At 46.3% G+C, this 20,362-nt stretch overlaps 1 protein-coding gene across 20 annotated transcripts in view; it reads left to right on the top strand.

Annotated features, from left to right (window-relative positions):
- Nucleotides 1-20,362, top strand: part of LOC120897021 — a 43,440-nt gene that overhangs the window by 21,005 nt on the left and 2,073 nt on the right. For 14 of the 20 annotated variants that reach the window (XM_040301613.1, XM_040301611.1, XM_040301609.1 and 11 more), the window contains 9 exons: nt 10,234-10,445; nt 11,458-11,593; nt 13,089-13,141; nt 13,218-14,008; nt 14,235-14,293; nt 14,787-16,433; nt 16,506-16,794; nt 16,864-16,987; nt 19,246-20,187. In XM_040301613.1, the coding sequence (XP_040157547.1) occupies nt 10,234-10,445; nt 11,458-11,593; nt 13,089-13,141; nt 13,218-14,008; nt 14,235-14,293; nt 14,787-16,433; nt 16,506-16,794; nt 16,864-16,987; nt 19,246-20,187 (4,253 nt within the window). Of the gene's footprint in view, nt 1-1,175; nt 1,271-1,306; nt 1,322-5,282; nt 5,482-10,233; nt 10,446-11,457; nt 11,594-13,088; nt 13,142-13,217; nt 14,009-14,234; nt 14,294-14,786; nt 16,434-16,505; nt 16,795-16,863; nt 16,988-19,245; nt 20,188-20,362 lie in introns of those variants that run through there. The other 6 variants (XM_040301617.1, XM_040301616.1, XM_040301618.1 and 3 more) reach the window with 6 other exon arrangements.

The following is a 20,362-nucleotide window of genomic DNA, read 5'->3' as shown; positions in this document are numbered from 1 at the left end:
AAAGTCGAGGGGGTCGTCCTATAGCTGTACCTTTAATAAAACCGCGCAAAGTAAGCGCTTAAAATTGCGCCTGCTTCCACCACCAAGGACTAATCCATTTGAGCTTCTACACACTCACACATACAAACAAACGCTATCTCTCTCTCTCTCTGTCTCCCTTTCACTCACTCCGTGTCTGTGTTTTGGTGGGAAACAAACCCTTCCGATGCACGCAGTGACAGGTGCTTGCGGTGCTGCGGTGCGGTTCCGATACAGCAACCCTCTTCTGCGAATGGGGTGAGAAGCGAACGTTACGCAGCATTTAGGACCCACTGACAAAGTGGGAGTGAGTGAGAAAGAGATGTTCCATTTGCACTGTGGAGCTTCTGGTGGACAAATTATGGAAGGAATATTATTTTTTACTTTAAAAAAAAGACTTCCCATATTACTTCTACCTTCAAGTTCATTGTATTGCATATTTAGAGTTTTAAACAAAAAATTCAATATTTTAATTTTTAATTGGCGGCGGCACACAGAAGCATTTTGCCAAGCAATTTGGAGCCGCCTCAGAAAATATGTTATTTTTTCCCTATTTTCAATTGAACTGAACTGGAAAATCTTTGTAATTTATAGATAAATATGTTGTGGAAGTATTTCTGCCATTTTTGCATTAAAAAAATTGTGAAAAAACTACTTAAATTTGAGTTCCAGCATGACCATTCCCTCGATTACCAAAAAAGCTTCCACCAGCCGCCGCCAGCTGCGCTAGTAAAAATCTAAAATACACTAGCGAGTACGGACAATGTACCCCGACCTTAACAAGCATTATAAAAAAAGCTTTTAATCATTGCTTAAATGTCTTAAAATATTATATTTATAATAAATTATTAAAACAAAAATATTAAATAATTATCAAACATAATCTCGAATCTTATGAAGATGAGATTAAAATTTAATTGAAAAAGCCTAATTATTGTAAAATATTGTATCGGATTTGTATGTACGATTATTACATTATTAAAAAATCAACTTGATGTTACTGATCTTTGAAACATATTAACTGTGAGCAATTTAATAAAAAGCTCCCCACTCACGGCACCATTTTCATTCCACCACTTGCACCACCGTGCAGGCGGGTGCGGTACCTGTTGCTGCGGGTTCACCGCTGGACGGCTGCCGTGTGTCGGTTCAGTTTTTGAACGGGGCGCGCACGATAACGAGTGTGTGGCGGTGCCGACGCGGACTCGCGACTCGCAACGAAACGGCCGTAACGAAAGGCAAACAGTGCAAGGTAGTGGCCGCGCGAGGGTTTTGGCGCGATAATAAACCGCTAGAACGAGTGGTGTGTGTGTTTTGTCTTATTTTTTTGTCATCTCCCAGTGCTGGAATTACATCCCGCGAAATAGTGCCCATTAATCGCCAGACCAGAGTAGTGGTGCGAGCCAAAGTGTTTAGCAATCTGTGACGCAGGGGGGATTCTGATAAGCAAGTGGAGCACCTGTGACCGGCTAAAGCCAGTGAGTGGGTGCCAGGAAATGCCGTGCCGGAACACAGACGAAGCACCTCGAAGTCGCGGACGCGCTTTACAGTGATTGGTGCAGAGTGATAAGAGACCTGTGTATGCCGAGTGAGCAGCACCTGTAACGATCTCGTTCAAAGCGTTGGTTCCGATTGCTACACCACTTAGCTCCCAGCGCGTGTCCTGTTACGGAAATGTCCTACCCATCGTCCTGCTAATCCCTTCACTTCCCAAATTCATTTCCCAAAGTGCACGCGTTCTAATCAGCTGTCGCTGGTATTGCTTGCGCGCGTACGTGCTTCATTCTCCATTGCGAAGGATTTATGTCCACCCGCATGAGCGACAAGCTGCGAAATCGAATTTGCCACCGAATATGCATCTCCTAAACGAGCCGCTCCGTTACACACCGCTTGTGATGGATCTGTACTCGCCATTGCACAGCAGTCACCTGCACCAGCCGTTGCGTACTGCGCTGCGAGATTGCACCCGGGCGACCATAAATCCTTCCCCATTTCGCGATTCGCTTTGCCACCTGTTTTCGCCCGTATCGATAGCGACGAAACATCGACGAGGAACGTACGCCGGTGGCAAATCACAAAATTGCATCCAAATACACGGGGGTTGGTGAGGGTGGTAATTGTGGTGGCCGTAAATTGAAATGATTGCCGTGTTTTGATTGATTGTGCGGTGCGCGGCGGTGGTATCGCGTTGATATAACGCCGAGTATCAGGGAGGGGGCGCCTAACCCACTAGACGTGGGTTTTAGTTTTGGGAAGTGTGTAGCGGTCGGAACATTGCAATGATTTTGCTGATTTTGTGAGGCGCAACTGCAACTTTTGGATAACTGTTTCCTTGGTGTGATGCACTTTTGATGTTGAAATGTGCCTTGACCAGTGACGCAAGAAAACGGTAACTCAGTTTTTGGGATTGATATGAAGGATAATAGGTGTTGTTTTTAGGTAATTTACACGTTTCTTCAAGATTGTTTGGTTGATGAGTATTATGCAGATTTGGGGACATGTTAGAGACGAAGAAACATTTGACATGATTCTCACTGGACGGTTTAATGGAGAAATGAGTCGATCTTTTGAGCACATTGATTTGATAAGAACGCTCTAATAAGGGTTCTGGTTTGTATTCTGAGCATTTCTCTTCAAGCTGATTCATTAAGAATGATGCATTTTATCAAACATGTTTATTTTTGGGGCGATTTTAGAGGAAATTATTTCCAAAAATTTTTTTTATATTTTATTTTATACAATTCTACAATATTTACTATTATTATTTACTACAAAAAATTCTGTCTAAAAGACTCAATGTCTCTAAAGTTAAAAATAAACAACAAACTGTTGAAAATGCGTTTTCGAAGCATTTTCTTTATAATGTTTGTTAGTAAAATTATTTTTTTATACTTTTTGAACATTGTTTACACAAAATGTTACCAAACTTCCTTATTTCTAAAAGTGCTCCTTCATTGCACAAAAATAGCCTGTACATCGCCACCCATCGTCTGTGTCAATCGTAACACATTATCAATCGACTGTTGAATCATTGCAACCCTCCGAAAAGCTCCGGCAAACGACGAAAGCCCAGCCTCCACCACCACCGCCTACTACTACTACTACTACTACTACTAGCCCAGCTAGACGTGGTGTCTTTTATTATTCCCACCCCCCCGGCAATTAGTGACCGGTCAGTGGGCTTTCCAACCATGTGGAAAGTCTGTGCGGTGAAAAGTTACAACCGACTGCAACCGAAATCGAAGACCCGGCCCGGAAAAATCGAAGAACCGCAGACACCCACAATGAATAAGTCATAACACGGATCATGCGTTGGCAAGGGGGGGGGGGGGTGTAGTAAGCAAGAGAGAATCATCATCGGGTATTCCGCCTTGCGCTACACGCTTATCAGTCAGTCAGTTCACATTTCGCGGCATTTATTTACCTTTTTTGTTGTTGGTTGAGTGAAACACTACCATTAACCTTATCAAGCTTAAACAACTTATCAAACACACACACGCGGCATTGGGGTGGAGTGATTCTCGGGCATATGTGCTCCATTAATATTGGTATTAGCGTTCACCTTTCCCTTTTTGGGAGGGAGGCAGAGTGTTGTGCGTGCTTTTCCCAACCTTGTTGTTGCAGTGTTGTTTCCCCCCCTGTGATGGAAAACTGACCCATTCACTTCCATGAATTTTCCGCTTATCCGCGTTTTGGGCAGGTGTTTCAGGTGTGCGATGTTTGAGTTTTCGCACAAAGCCAACGCCACCGTTGGAGTTGCCCAGGAAGGAAGTACACTGTGTGCCAGTGTGTTTGCAGGCGATTCGTACGAAACCGTACGTTACGTTGTGCGTTCGGTGCTGTTGTTGGTGGTTGGTGTATGTGTTCTTCCTCTTTGTGCAAAATTAAGGCACTTTAAGCGCAAGAACAGAAAATCATGAAATATGCTCATACAAAGAGGAATGTATGAGGAGGCATAAAGAGTCAACTCAATACATACAGTTTGTCTGCTGTCAGGTGTGAGAGAGTTGATGGGAAAGTTTGATTTATTGCAGGCTGCAAATTAAGCGGCCGGTTTTATGAATGGATTAACTGGAACCATTTTTCCAACTGTTGGTTTTGAAATTCTGATCATTGGATTAATATGTATTTCGGCGAGTATTGCTTCTAAAAGTTTTGGTACTTTTTTCTTCATTTATTTTAACAATTTCTTTAATTCATCTGCTGCTTTGAAGCAACATTAAAGAGAAGCATCTAGTAGCCCCTGACAACCCAGCTTTGCTGCTGACCCGATGTAAAGCAGCAACAATCTTTTAATCCATTTCTAATACTTGGGAAGCGGCTTAATCTGGTTGCGGCTTTTTTTATCGTTCTTTATCGACTTTACGGAACCCGTCGCCGCCACGGCCGCCATCGAAACAAAAAACGTCATAGAAACGAGTGTAAATAAGCGAAATTTTATCTTATCAGCCCTCCGGTGCGTGTCGTACCGTTTCTTGACAAAAATCGGCGCTTATCTTGCTTCACACGGGCGGGCGATCAAGGGCAACCTTTGGAAGGGAGAAACGGTGTACGTAATCGCCTCCACCAAAGCTTACAGTGTGAGCGCTTTTTTGTCACCCACAAACGGGGAAATGGATTTCTTAGCCTGCTTCGATTCGAACTCGCAATCGAAGTCGCACGCCCCAGGCCTTCATTGCCGTGCTGATGAGAGCATTCCCAAGCAATGTTAAATGACAACGAAACTTTTCCAATAATCTCGCGCTCATACTGCCTCGCTCACCGCCACACTCATCTCCTCCAAAAACACAAAAGCCGAACTAAAAAAAAAAGGCCGGAGAAAACTATTCTAAACCACGGGCAAGAGCGGCTCGGTACGTGCATTGCGCCACCGAGACCAGAAAGGTGACAACAGTGGGTAGAAAATTTAATTAAGTTGTGCTCCGTCTCCCGACCTCCTCCCCAGAAAGGGAAAACAATTTTCACGCCTAACGCACCAATCACAGCAGCAAAACAGTGGCAAAAATCGAGCGGGCAAAAGTTTTGCATCAGCCTCCACATAGTGATAGTAGTATGGGGGGAAGCAGCTTCAAGCTGGCGAAAGAAAATTGGAACCGACACGTTTTTGGATGGAGATTGATACAGATACAGCTTGATTTACGCGAACGCACCGCGTGAATGTGTGGGAAAAGTTGTGGATGGAATATGAATAATGTTTGGTGACGTTAGTGCACGTGTTTAATAAATTTTGGAATGGTTCTTTTGAATTTTCCACCCAATGTTAGAAGCGTCAGCAACTCGGTCAAAGCTTGGCGTCTTGTGATACAGTGTACAAGTGTTGGTGTATTTTATTTCGATTAAGTGAAACACATTGAAAGTGAAATCGCCTCAAAATGGTGTTCTGCAGCTGTTCGTTCCTTGCCTATTATCTGCTGACCGCCGTCGTGTCGTACGTTGCCGTTTACGTCCTCCAAGTTGTGCTAGGTAAGCTTCATCGAGTAGGAGAAGAAATGCTTAGTTTCTAAATCCAATTGGAAGAAAAGATGTCTCAATGCTAAACATTTTAAATCAATCCGAATGAAGAAATGGCCCCATGAATGTCATCACATGGCATGCTTCACTGCTCCGTTGCGACATGGAATTCTTCATGTTTCACCGCGTCAATAAGCGTCCTCTGCGTTTGAAATTAATGCAATAATGCAAATAATACACACCTAGCAAAGCGAAACTGGAACCACCTAATTGGAAGCCGTGAAAGGTGTGGTTTCATTTGCTATCTTTCTGACATTGGAAGCAACCCAAAACGGGGAATTATGCTGATAAAGTGTGAAGGACGGTTATGGTGTTTGTGCTTTGCGGTTCGTTGCACACACTCATTTTGGTGGAAAGTGACATTGATACATCTTACTTTAATAAGTTATTTTAATTAATTAATCTTTCATTTGTTAAACTGCGAGCCACAAGTGCCGATAAGTGTTGAGCAACGAAGCTTCCGCCACTTTGCGTTGGCATCGGTTTGGCGAGCCATCCTTTCGCTGAAATTAGCAATGAATGTACTGCATTCGTCGCAGACCTTTCTCCGTGTGAGCACACGTAGGAAACACACGAAAAAGGAAAGTAACACACTCTGCCAAAGTGCTTTGCTTAAGAAACCGTATCAAACTGTATTGGACGCATCTTTGCGCCGTTCGCTTCCCGATATCCTTATCGAATTGTGGATTGCACAGCGTTTGAGCGCTCATGGTGAGGCGTTCGTACAATTGATTCCTTTTGCTGTTTGCTATTGTAAAAAAGCAAAACTATTTAATTAAAATAAATCAATTATGTGCAGTTATTAGGCACACCTACCTGTCTCATGAGCAGTGTCATAATCATTCTGTTTCCGGGTGAACGATGCTTTAACCGCGTGACACATTATGTAACAAATGTGAAAGTTCTTCTTCTTCTTCTTTTTCTTTCTTTTCTTCTTCTTCTTCTTTTTCTTCTTGTTCTTCTTTTTCTTCTTCTTCTTCTTCTTCTTCTTAGTTTTCTTTTTCTTCTTATTCACCTTCTTTTTCTTCTTTTTAGTCTTTTTCTCCTTTTTATTCCCTTTTAACTCCTCTCTTCTTCTTCTTCTCCGTATCTACTTATTTTGCTACTTCTTTCTATCATTCTTCTTCTTCTTTCATGGATTCATTCTCTTATCCTTCTTTTACTTCTTCAACCACTTTTTCCCCTTCTTCTGTCTTCTTCTCATTGTTTATATTGATCTGTTTCCTCTTTTTACTCTTCGTCTTCGTATGCTTTTTCTTCTTCTGATTAATTTAACGATCGATCTAGTTATTAAAAACTCCTACATACTTACAAAGTTTCATTTATCTCTCAATTGTTATCATATGAAGGCACAAAATGTCTAGATTAACATTTACAGTACAGGTGTTTCATTACATTAATGTCAATTTAAATGAAATTTGTTACTTAACTTAGAAAACCCTTGTATTGCACGGTAAGAGATACAGCAAAGCCGTGCTAAAGATAAACAATTCTAAGGAAAAATATCATACAATAAGGAAAGCATAAGCTTCAAGCCAAACCCCGCCGTAAACATTCCTATCTTTTGTCAAGGAAATTACGATAAAACCTTGATCTTTCCACTAAACTTTGCCGCATCGAAAAACTTTTCCATTGGAAATACAGATAAAACAAAACAATTATGACACTGCTTTGAAGACACTTAATCCATAAAACTATCGTAAACTTACAACACTTGATATGGAAGTCGCAAGGAATGCAGTGTTCTTAACATTAACACCACACAGCGAACTTACTCCGTGTACTTTGTTATCAATATTTATCCACCCCCTGATAACCTTTCGCTAATCGCACCACATCGAGCATCCCGGTCAAAATACAGCCCTGCGTAAGATTAACCCCGCCAAGCGCCGGTCTTACTAGCGAAAATTAAATCCCAATCGTCTCCCAAACAAACCCCTCCAGAGACTGCGCTATGCTTTATCGCCTTGCGAACCATCGGCACCAAATGGTATGTAAGCCACACCAGAGATTACACACACGTTGCGCCAGATTTTGCGTTGCAGCTTGAACTTGACACCGCGATTACGCGCACCTTCGCCGCGACCTTCGCGCCCTTCACGCGCCACCTGCCACCTACCGGGCGGAGAGAAGGGGATTTGCATCTCGATGTCAGGCTGCAGTTTTGCGCTCGGCGATGAAAAACAGACGCCCCTTGAAGACATTTGCTCTTTCGGAGTGAAATAATAATTTTTCAACACGCATTCACAGAAACCGGTTCCGAAGGACGAATGCCGCCGAAGGCCACCGTGCCCTGGCTGGCTGCATTGCATAAAAGCCAGCATAATCGATTCTCTCATTACGTGCCAGTAATGGAGTAATGGAGGAGACAAAAAAATGAGATTATTTACCTGTTTCCCTCTTTCCCCACTGGGGGAGGAAATAGAAGGGGCAAACCAAACCGCAAGCTCAATTGGAAAAGATTAAAACGCGATCAGTTAAGGGAGGATCTCACCTTTCCTTCGGTGCTTGCTCGATCGACCGACAGTGCGTAAATCATGCATGAAACCGACTGTGTGGTATGCGATTGATTTCCTCTATGCAAATAGAGCTTCTCTGTAGTAGCAACGGATCGGGACAAAAAAGATCACCGCCGATTCGTCAGTCAGGTGGAAAACACGCGAATGGAACTTGCCGGCAAATTGCCACCGAAACGGTAATTTGCGTGATCAATCGAAGCTCGACGTTCGATAGCCCCTTGTACTCTGTGTACGTAGAGTGCAGCAAGTGACCACAATGACGATGGCAAAACAAAAATAGAAGACGGTATGTGTGTGTTATGTGTGTTTTGGTACAAAGTTTCACGACCCACGGCCAGAGTCGCTGGCTTGTGCCGGAACGTGCCCCTTAAGGTTGTTGTTTTCTTATTGCGTGTTGCTTCTGTTTTCATTTTTTGTTCTGCTGTTTTTGTGCATTTGCTCAATTCAAATTCAGCCTTTTTTGTGGCATTTGTTTACGATGAGCTTTTTTGTTGTGGATCCAAGCCTTAAAGATGGGTTACGCTCCTACAACTTTGCGCGTTTCAAAACATAAGCTTAGAGACAAGTTAGACGTTGCAATTTGCTATCAAACACGACAAAGAAGTCAATGTCAGCCCCGAAAACAAAGCAAATGAAAACAAACTCATCGCAACGAGCACTCCCGAAAAAGCTTCCACACAAACAGTACGTGACAGAATGGATGCTTTCTTTGCTAAGGGAAGACCTTTTTAATGAAAGTAGGCGCGTGGTTAAACAATAATATACTGTCTTTCTTTTCCAAAATTTGAAACTTAAACAGAGCTCAAATAAACCGTTTTTTGTGAGCGAGTTTTTTGTATGTGAACTCCCTTTGCCCTAATGATGCGTCACGTTGCGCTGTTGATTTTGGCATTGACGTAATTGGATGGCAATAGGTAATGATCGCAATGTGTTGCATCGCAAAAGATGTACCTTGTCCGGTGAACAATAATACTCAGTGGCGGATCAAGGGTATCGGGGGCCCTAGGCGGAACGACGAGTTGAGGCCCTCTGTAAATGATAAATGTTGTTGGGGGGGGGAGGGGGGGGGTGGGGGGGTAACGTCACTAAACTTGCTGTTGGGAGATTGAACAATAAACTTGAAATGCCGTCGGGGCCCCTTCGATCATCAGTCGCAAACTCTAAAATTTTTGCTGGTGGGGGGGGGGGGGGTGCAAATGATTCGCCAGCCTCGGGGCCCCATTGGCCATCCTTCCGGGGGCCCTTGTCGCTAGTACTCTGTCCATACGGCATACTATAGAATGGCGATCTACGGGGCCCCTAAATCGGCGGGGCCCTAGGCAACCGCCTAGTCCGCCTACCGTTAGATCCGCCGCTGATAATACTTGTTTGTTACTACACACTGCTCACAAGAAGAAGTAAAAGAAGAAGAAGAGAGAAAAAACGCGACTCAAACACATCCAGACTAAAGAACTTAATCGAATCGTGCAGTGTAGAATGTTAATTAAAAAGGAATGGGGGTGAACCCTCATTACGCGGCATCATACGCGAGATGTGTGCCAGCGTAGACTTCAGACTTTTTTTGTAAGGGAGGGGAATAGGACCTAAGGATTGCCCTCAATGATAATTATCTCACTCGCGCGCTCGCTCACTCGCTCGCAAGTAAACGAGCTTAAAATAACCTTTAAGCCATTTGTGCCCTGCATGTCACTTGGGCTGACCTCTTCGGCGTTAGCCGCAAACTAGCATTAACATTACATTAGTGTTAGGGAGGTGAAGAGTGCATAAAAAAAAGAAGAAGTGGAGCTTACGAGCAGAGTGGATCAGTGATCTTGACTGTGGCGGTCTATTGGCCGCGGGTTAAGTGTGAAATTATTAATAGCATCCTTCATGTTTTTATGATTGCAAACGGCACGTGTTCTTTTGACAACTACTCGTACACGAAAACACGCACACACACATACTTTATCACAACACTTTGACGCACTTGTTTCGGTTTTCTTTTCGAACTGTTTTGTGTTTCTTTTTGCATCTCTTTTTTGCATGGTATTTGAGTGTATTTTTTCCTTTCAAGTATGTTCTTTTTTATAAATGTTATTCATTATCTTATAACTTCTAAGCTATTTCTATGTTTTTACTAAAACTCTTCTTTTGTTTTTTTATTTATGTTCCTCTCTTTTCCCCATTCCTCCCCGAACAAAAACAGATCTACCACTATGGGAAGGTCAACAGCAGCATCACAGCCCGAGCGATCAGCACTTCGAGCTGAAGCGACTGATACAGAAGATACTGGAAGAGATCGCCAAGCTGCCGGAGCTGCTGAACCACAGTGGCCTGCCGCTACGGCCGGAAGAGCATCTGCCGTACTTCGATCCGAAGAAGTACGAGCAGCTGTTGGCCACTGCGGTGCTGAACAAGGTAAGTGCGGGGCTGGTTCTCCGTTCTCCGTTCGCACCGTCAAGCGCCAGCTATTCCCAACCCGCGCGTGTTACGCGAGTCAAGTGTTACCTCCGATAGATTATCCCCTGCGTATGTGTACCGATTAAGGACAGGGACAGGCGGCGATGGACTTTAATTCTGCTCGATCGATCAATCCATCGAGGAGTAGCAACTACTTAAGAAAGTTCCTGCTTTTTTTGCTCTAGAAAGAGGTTATTTTTCACCATGTTCTATCGAATTGCTGCCTAGCGTTTGAGACAAAACACACACAGCAGGTACTCGATTTAGCATGTGTCATGGTTGCAAGAGACAGGGAAAGGAGGCACCGAATGACGGCTACACTTGTAAGGATTCCAACGCAACCCACCCGCCTATTGTGCTCTCTCTTTTTCTCGGTACGAGGGCGAAAGTAAACGTACATGGCAGTTGACTTTCTTGGCCAATTTTCTGTACAATCAGTACGTGTCTGACCAGAAGAAACAACGCATCCGTCGCTTGGTGTACCGGTCTTGTCAATAAAGTGTGTATCTTTAGTGTCTTTTTGATACAAACGTGCGGGGCATGGAGAGGTTGATTGGTTGTACAAAAGTGACCTCAAGCAGTTGTGTTTCGGGCCGGAGATAGTATCATCTTCATTAGTTCCCAAAAGTGTGTGTCTTTGTTTGGACCAAATCATACCGATCGATTGTGCGTTATCTTTTGCGAGTCGGAACTTGGAAGTGTATTCCCATTCCGACGTGCTTACGTTGTCAGGTTTCTAAGAACATTTCACCGTGACAGTGAAGTGATTCGGCTGTCCTATTATTCCCCTTTTTATGTGACTTAGAACGTATCAAAAGTGCTACTAGAACGGAGTGTATCGGAGTGGCGCGTGAATAAAAAAGCAAAAAGAACACACGGTGTGGGAAAAGCGTGATGCTGAGCGTGTTGACGATCATCCTCGGTGCCATTTATCTGTACTTTGTGATCGAATACTTTCTTCTCGCCCCAGGTGGTGGACGACTATCGGAATCCGAAAAACTTCACCGACGGCGGTGACGTGGCAGGCAAGGGGCAGACCAGCGCTGGTGCCACCCCGTACACCGGTACCACGGTGGACATAAACCACAATCAGCTGTCCGAGACGGGTAAGTTTATTAGACGTATTAGTGATTTAGAGAGGTTTAGAGCAGCAAACGTGTGTCCCTTTCTGGTGAAATGTGATGTCGTGTGTCCGTAGTGTATTTCCAAAAAGATGTTCGCAAGTTCAATTCAAGACTTCTATCTCTTTCCGAGAATATGTGGAAGCCAACGTTGTCGTGTTGAAAATTCATTCCTTATCTTTGACGAACTCAGAAATTGATAACTTTTCAAATGGAAAATGTTGAAACACAAGGCTATATCCAGAGTAAAACGTCCAAGGCCTCAATGTAAAGTACTGTGAACCGTGTCTAAATCTGAAGTATCTTCAATATTTTAGAATATGATTATAATACCCATCTCGTCATAGTTGGTCTCCTAAATTCTCCAAACTTCTTGAAACCAATTTTTGAAGATCAGTTCACACAATTTTGATATTCTTCTCTCAAAGAAAGCCTTATACAAATACCTAGTTCCCTGGGCACTTCTACAGCTGTAGGTCCCCTACGAGGTTCACCTTCGCTTCGACTTCATTGTAATATGATTTTAAATGCAGCCTTTTGAGGTCGAACCAAGAACGTGTGAAGCGTTTTCAAAATATGATCCAATTATGCAACTTTCCGTTTCACTTTCAACAAACCTCCACTGCGGCACTCCTTACCCTCCGTGATGCCTTCAAAAGAGTAATCGATGGAGTTTAAACTTTGTAAAGATAGCCCTAGAGCCATCCTTCCGTAACGCGCTTCAGCAAGGATTAGCGTTGCTCGAGGTAGACATAGTCATAACAACAAACCCAGAATTGGTCCCGGATGGCGCCAATCGCACAATCCACACAAACGTTCGTTTTAAAATGTGTTGCGTTTTAAAACAAAACCTCACCCACTCACATTGGGCGGGTGCCGCCCCTCGAAGAAGCGCAAAAATAATTGCATTAATGTGACTTCTCCGTTTTCTTCGCATCGATATTTTGTGTTGCGAAATGTTGCCGCCCGCATCCTGTAAGAAAGTGTCGTTTGGCTTTTGAGAGGGTAATGCAATTAGGTCCATTGTTAGTGTCTGTGCGTAGTGCAGTCGGGCAAGTCCGCAAGTGTTCTGTGGTTTTGTTGTGATTTACGCCGTCTCGAGAAACTGAGAAGGCAGGCTAGTGTGTGTCTGCACGTGATTGGTAGAGCTACCCCTATCTATCCGAATATAGAAACCGAGTCTGTTCTGGCCTTGAACTTTGATTGACCAGGAAGTAAAACTTCCTAGGAAGGACGACCTGAAAGGTCATACTTGTAGTAAAATTCCAGGAAAAGTGTTTGATATTCTGCCTCCCAACCTTGGTCGTTAAACCCTTTTACTGCTTTATGTCTGTTCCTGTAGCCTTTGCAAGCCCGCTTTCTGCCATTGTTTGTCCGTTTGGTTAGTGCTTTAGTGGGTCCCTTACTGAAAGCTCCCGTGTTATATTACCTGTTTTGTTTCTATTCTTCCAATTCTTTTCACCTACATCCCCACCATTAGGTAGCAGCCGAAGTTTGCTGAGTAAAGAAAGCCTCAGACAGATGTCCGTAACGGTAAGTAGCGCGCGTCGTTCTATGCGTTCGCATCGGAGTTTCACACTTCTCCTTTCAACTCATCCTCTACCCCTAGGCTGACGATCAAGCACCACAACCACACGAAGGCATCAGCTACAGTGCGATCGGCACCGAAAGGCGACTCTCCGACACGGACGAATCCTACCTGAGCGACTACATCCAGCGGCATAAAGTCCCGCTGCCCGATCTGTCCGACACGACCGGATCCGGGTCCGGTGCCGAGGACGACGATCTGCAATCGCTCAAGTCGAACGCGACCGATGGTACGTGGGAGGAAAATTGGCTGTTCCGCAAGCGGCAACTGAAGACGACCGAATCCTCGATCGCCATGCTCGTACCATCGCCCACGGAAGAGGTGAAGGCACTGATCGGGGACAAGAATGCGGACGAAATTAGTGATCTGTCCGAGGCAGGATCGGACTGTGAAGGGTACGAGTCGGATGGCAATGTGAACGGTGGCACTGTACCATCGGTAGCGCCTGTGGTTGTGGCGTCAAGCAGCAAAGACACTACGAGTGAGGGAATTTCGTCCTCCTCCAAGACACAATCGCTGGACGAGATCCTGCCGCCCGACAGTCTCGTGTCGATCAACTCGTTGCCGGTCAATGAGGAGGCATTGTCCGAAGCTACCAACAGTCAGCTGCTGGCCGATCAGGTTGCACAGAACGGAGCTAGTGAACGTCTGCAGGTGGACGATCTGATCAGTATCGAACCGGTGGCGGACAGGGTGGAAACGACCAATCCGACCCTGACCAACCCGTTCCTGGACGATGTGTTTGAGGCAAACAACAATGTTATAACGGACGACGTGAAGATGCTGCAGCGTACCGAGACAGGGGACAATCGGTAAGTGGGAACAGGGTAATGGGGAAACACTAAACCTGCTGGGTTGTTGTGATCGACGATCTGATGATCTTTGCTTTCGTTTGCTGATTGCTTCTACTGCATTGTTGTGTTATTCGTCTTTTTAGAATGTATTTCCCTAATTGTGTTAGGTCTCTTCACTCTTCTTTCTTCGTATAATTGTGGAGTAACTTCAAGTCTTTGCTATTTTCTTTGCCTTCCTTTCCAGCAGTTCCGCCACCGAATCCAACGGTTACGGTGACCGAAAAGAAATCCCAATAGATCGAGGTAAGTCAGCCCGACCGTCCCAGGTCCTACAGTTTACCATAACCCTGCGCTCAAATAACAACCCCAGTGCCCGTAACAGACCAACTTCCGTGTAGTAGAGAAGCCTCAACCAAATCTCCCCTTCCTTCTAATAAGCGGTGCTTCTCAACCCCCAATTCTGTGTACAGTAACTCTTGCACGTCTGTCCAAAAAGTAGCACCAAAAACAAAACCTCCCCAAATTCGGCACACAAACGGTACGGACATGCACACGCACACTAACAATGCTCTCACCAAACCAATTCACCTTAACCATCTCTCTCGTGCAGCACACCCTTCTCCATCAAATCCCGTAGCAGTAGACAGTGTAGTAGTGGTAGCGGTAACGCCCCTAGCGGACAGTAGCACAACTAATGGTAATGGTAGTAGCGTGGATAGTAGTGTAGAAACTGATAGTAGCGTCGATAGTAGTAGCGTGAAGACTAACAAACTGGAGTTCTTAAAACAACCGGAAGTGCTGCTCGATTCCCGTTCACCACCGGACTCGCCAGTGCAGCAGGTACTGTCGCCCCATCCGATCATGATGACGATCACGGACGTGTTTGATCGGTTGGCGAACAGTTCCCCACTGACAGCCATCTCGGAGGAGCAACCACCGGCAGTGCTGGATGAAATGGTTGACAGTGAACCGCCAACGCTGGAAGCGATCACGGAGGAATGTTCCGGGGTGGTGGAAGAGAAACACCCCGTCCTATCCCCATCAGACAGCGTACAGGTGGAGCAGGATGATAGCGAGTATCGAACGATCTCCGAAGCGACTAACAACAGTCTCCTGCTGGCGGATTCGTTCGATGGGCTCGAATCGTTCGATACGTACGAGCCGGGGAACGATGAGTTTTGCTCGCTTATGGAACCGAATGACTCCGATCGGACGCCGGAACCCGGACCATCGCCTGATTTGCTACAAATACGGGAAACACCACCAGCTGCACTGTATGTGTGCAATCAAGATCAGCTTGAGTTTGCAGAGCAATTGCAATCACTGGAAGAGGATACTACCAAGCAGCACGACCCTTTCGAACGGACGCCATACGATCAACCGACCCAGGTAACGCTTCAGCCCGATCTGGTAATGTTCGACAACAATGCACCGAGTCCGGATTCGGGTCCACCAGGGATAGTGGCCGTCACGGAGCAGATGCGTGCTTACTGTGAAGAATTAAAAGCGATTCTAAATCTTCCTGAAGATGAAGAAACCTCTCAGGAACTGTCCGTCCCCTTAAAGCCGGAACCGGAACAGTGGGAAATTGTGGACACACCGGAAGCTCTGGAAGCGCTAGAACAGTTCCAAAATGAGCTGCTAATTGCTGTCAGTGATCCAACGCAAACCGATGTTCGACCATGCAGTAATCATGCGATTCGGGAGGAACCACTGCTGGAGCTTGAGGACCGGTTCCCTAGCCCGATAGAGGTGGCTGGGCTGCAGATGGCACAGTACAGTGACAGTTTGAAAAGCCTGGAGTACGTCGAGGAAGGAACTGTGATGGATGAGGAAACGTTACCCCTTCCAGACGCTTACATCGAACGCGGGGAGTCGCCGCAAGCGTTGCTTGTATCTTCAGAAGATTCTTCACAGCCCATAGTAACGGTCAGCCACACATCTTCTACCGAGCCGGAACCATCCATCACGACAGTGAGCCTGCCAGGGGAGGAACACCCTGCACCGATCAGCACGGAGGAAACGATGCTCACGTCGATGGAGTCCCGGGACGAGTCAAAGATCGAGGACACGAGCATGCCCGCGTTCAGTGATACCGAGCTTCCCTCCCTCTCATCGCCATTCACTTCCTTCTCACTTACCAATTCTACCATTAACAACAACAACAACAACAATTGCATGCCAACTAACATCAGCCTCACGGAACAGGGTCCTAACCATCTTGTCACTAACCACACCTCGAATAACACGAATCCAAGTATTGAAGTAGGCGAGTCTGCGCTGGAAGTTGATCCAGAGCAACCGCACGTAGTGGAATCGGTCGCTGACGTATGTACGCTCGTTCCAGCACAAATAGCAACCAATGAAGGCGATGTACCGGATGTACAGGGTGATTCTGGAGAGCAAGACGCGTCCTTGGATGCACCGGACACGCTCATACCAGGTAAGTGCTCTTCTAGATCTACTCTCCCTTAAGATCTTGCGGTAGTAATGTGTCTATGTGCCCCTTCCGAAGGATCCATTGCCGAACGGGAGCATCTGAAGTGGCGTAATGCCAAACCGATCGCCAACAACCCGTACTCGCCCGATGTGCTCCAGCGTCGGCTGTCGGAAAAGACACGCCCGTCCAGCATGATCGAGATTGATCGGTTGGTGCGAAAGGAGGCGGCCCCAGCCACCGGAGGAGCTGCCGGCGGTGTGCTGATCGACGATGAGGAACCACCCAAAGAGCCGACGGATTCGGGGACGGAGAACGATCGCTCGTTACAGTCGGTGACGGGTGGCGTACTGACAGAAACGAAGAAGTAAGTGACAAATTGGAGCTAAAACTCGATCTTTTCAGAATTAATGTTTATTTTGATTCATTTCTGTAGGATCGGTCGCGAGTACTACATCAACGATCCAGAGCGTCTGCGTGCGGGCGGTGCCCCCTTAAAGTCCACCCTAGGTCCCCAGACCCAAACCCAGCAGCCATCGCACAGTACCGACGACGAGAAAGTGAGTCACCAAACCTATTACACGCTACCGGCCGATTCCTACCTAATGGATCGGTTCCTGAACAATGCGACCGCACCGGCTACGGTCGGTCGGTCCGCCTCGATACGTTCGATACGCAGCCTGCCCCAGCACGAGCTGGCCAACGGGTCCGGGTCCGTGCATCGGGCGGCGTCGGTTGATTTGGGCTACCAAACGAAAACACCGTCGGCGGCCGGTAGTGATACCGCGCCGGCCGTTGACATTCCCGCCCACATACTGGCCCAGTTTGAGCAGGAAACGCTGCACAGTGACTACAAGCGGGACAGCTTTCGGGCCCGGCACGCTACCACGCGCCAGTTCGTGCTGAATCCGATCTTCGACGAGCAGTCTTCGCCCGGTCAGGATCAGGCGGACGGGGTCGAAAGGGCTGCGCATACGTTGCCACGAAAGGCGCGGGTGGCGGCAGCGGCGGGTGGTCGTGGAATTGTGCCCGAACCGGTTAAGGCTGGTCGCGGACAGGTGGTAGAGACGGTTTTTACCGATTTGGGCACGTTGCGCCGTAGCGCGAGTGTGAAAAGCCGGATAGAACAGTTTTCCAACTTTCCGGTCGTCCGGCGGACGGATAGTTACCGATCGACGTTAAGCAAATGATCGAGTGATTTTTGGAAACAAGGGAAATCTGGGGGATGTGCCAACGCAATCATTATTTTTATCCAAAAAAAAACCAACACAGTCGATTGGTTGGTTCATGCTGTCGTGATACGGGATGGCATTTATGTATTTAATGAACGTTACTATGTTACTATTTTAAAAGCTAGATAAAAGTATGATAATTTAAGTAAAGAGAACAGGGTTCAACAGAGAATACACCCATTTTAAGCAAATTGTTACGTAGAGGAAGGCAGACACTATTTGGTTTTAGAGATTAGAAAACCACCAAAAACGAACTTAGATCTTTAGATAAGCTCACATCGGTACAAGCAATCACAAACAAATACACGAAAACCATTGATCGATCGTTACGAGAAAGCTGAATATCCCTGAGGTCCCAACCATCCGGGTTTTGTATGTGTGTATGTGTGTGTCTGTATGTCATGTCCTTTGTCGCCTTGTCTGTTCCATTTTGTCCTTCATTGTCCTGTATGTTTTCGTGTCGCTCTTGTCGGTTGGATTGTTGAAGCTGGAATGACGGGACTGTCTTGCCCTCCGGGGACATCGTCTCTGTCTTGTCATGTGTGTTTTGTGTTGTGTTGAAGCATTTTCTAATTTCAGTACCCAGTCCAAAAACAAGGTACAGAAACCCTCTTCCCCATGTAGCAGAAGCAAGACACTTACAGGCAAACACTCACACAGCCATATCAAGAGAGATCAGGAAGCGTGAGGAGATCAGGAGCTGATCGATCAGAAGTTTTCAGAACCCCCTCCCCCCTACCACACGCTCCCATATTTAGTTGAATGTCCCACGTGGGGTAAGTGAAGTCCTCCAAACACTTCCTTGACGTTGCCAAGTAAGCTCAATGTTGGGTTGAAGGGTTTGGTGTAAGATCGAAAGAGCGCTTGTACGCTTATAAAACCATCATTATCAATAACAGAGCAGGTTGGGTTTAGATAGAGCAATGGGATCATAACATCCGGATCGTAGCAACAGTAGCAACTTCATCCACAAAAAACCTTCATTCTCATCGGTAAAAAGTACATGTACAGACACTAATGTTTCTTTTTGGAGCGGACAGACAGAGTTCATTCCTGTATCCTTCATCCAGCAACCCATTAAAATGGGGCAAATCCATCGGTATCCATCCTCGGGACAGGGAAACAGTGGCATTGGCGATAATTGGTCTCTCATACAAACACACACACACGCATACATACCCCGATTCATCCTCAGTAAGGTTTTAGAAAAGCGCTTCTATCGGATGGCGCATTGTGGCTTACTACAGTGACTAACAAAATGTTGTACCCAGGTGAAGTCGGATCGAGGAATCAATGTGGATTGAAATTTTGTAGAAACTGTTTGGTGGTGATTCCTCGATACTGCCTCTAACGATCGTATCTGGATGCTTCGTCCTAAACAGCGCCGTAACAAACCCTAACCAGTTAACCCCAACGATCATTGAAACTCTTATAAGACTTTTAAGGTGGAACTCGTGCCAAAACAGACAACAACAAAAACTAATCAATTCTAATCAAAAGCGTATTTAGAGCCTAAAAAAATTTTCCCGTTTTGTACTACAATAAACTAATCCCTTCTTTTTCTCTAATCCCCCCTTCAAACTCAGTCCCTTCTGCTTGGCCGTGCTGTGGATGAGAATGAAGCTGCAGCCCCACAAAAACTCACCCCCGAACCGGTCAGCTCGCTGTACCGCTCGAGCAGCGTCAGTAAGCAGCGAGATCCCAGGGCGGAAGACATCTTCGCTGCCCGCCCGGTACAGGTGACGGCCGACGATCCGATCCTGCAGCAGGGCACGAAGGTGAGCTACCTCAGTACGGCGGCTCGCGAGATCTATCTCGTACCTGTGGAGTCAGAACCGAACGGAGGCTCACTGATGAGCTCTTCCTCTGAGCTGAGCTCCGTTCACTCACCGACGAACGCTCATCAGCGCCCGGAGCTGGATAGCCTCACGTACAGCGAAGACTCGGATGTGACGCGTATCTACGACCTAACGACCGGGGAGGCAAAGGTCGTACGCACGTATCACTCGGAAACGGAGCCACCGCACGATACGATCCTGCAAATACTACCTCAACCCTCACCGACCAAACAGCAGCCAGCGATGATGGCGACTGCCCCTAGTCATGAACAGTCGTCGTCGTCCAATGTTTCGGCCCTTAAAAGTCAACTTTCTACCGGCGAACGGGTGGATGCTGGCAGCTATCATCGCCGTTCGCCATTTCCCGTTAAACCACTCTCGCCCGAAACGATCAAATTCTTTGCGCCGAAGAGAAAGCTTAGCTTTACCGGTAGTACGAACAGTTTGGTGGGAGAGTCGGGGGGCAAGGGAGCTGGTAGTGAGCAGGGTACTACGCACGTGCTGCCCTCGATGCACTCCTCGCTGCACATTGACTACCCTGCGAGCCGGAACGTGACGGGCAGCGAGTTTGCGATCATCGAGAAGGATGTGATCGATGTGCTGCCATCGGTGAAGGAGCTGGCCAAGTGTTACAGTGGTAGCACGAGTGATGTGTCCACGTTGCCACCGAAACCACTGTACAAACCGAGGGTAAGTAGTTGGGTTGAAGGAAGAAGGGAAGCTTAAAGGAGAAAAAATGGGATTATTATGGGTCTTTTTTATAAGGGGATGAAATGGTGCTTTAGTGTGTGATGGTTACTTCGGTAGAGAAAGCACATGCCTTCAGTATATGATTTGAGGCCTCTATTCCTTCTTCTTTTGGGAT

The sequence above is a fragment of the Anopheles arabiensis genome, chromosome 2, assembly GCF_016920715.1.
Source record: "Anopheles arabiensis isolate DONGOLA chromosome 2, AaraD3, whole genome shotgun sequence".
Lineage (NCBI taxonomy): Eukaryota > Metazoa > Arthropoda > Insecta > Diptera > Culicidae > Anopheles > Anopheles arabiensis.
Note: the sequence above shows the minus strand (reverse complement) of the source record. Positions and strands in the feature narration are given on the sequence as shown.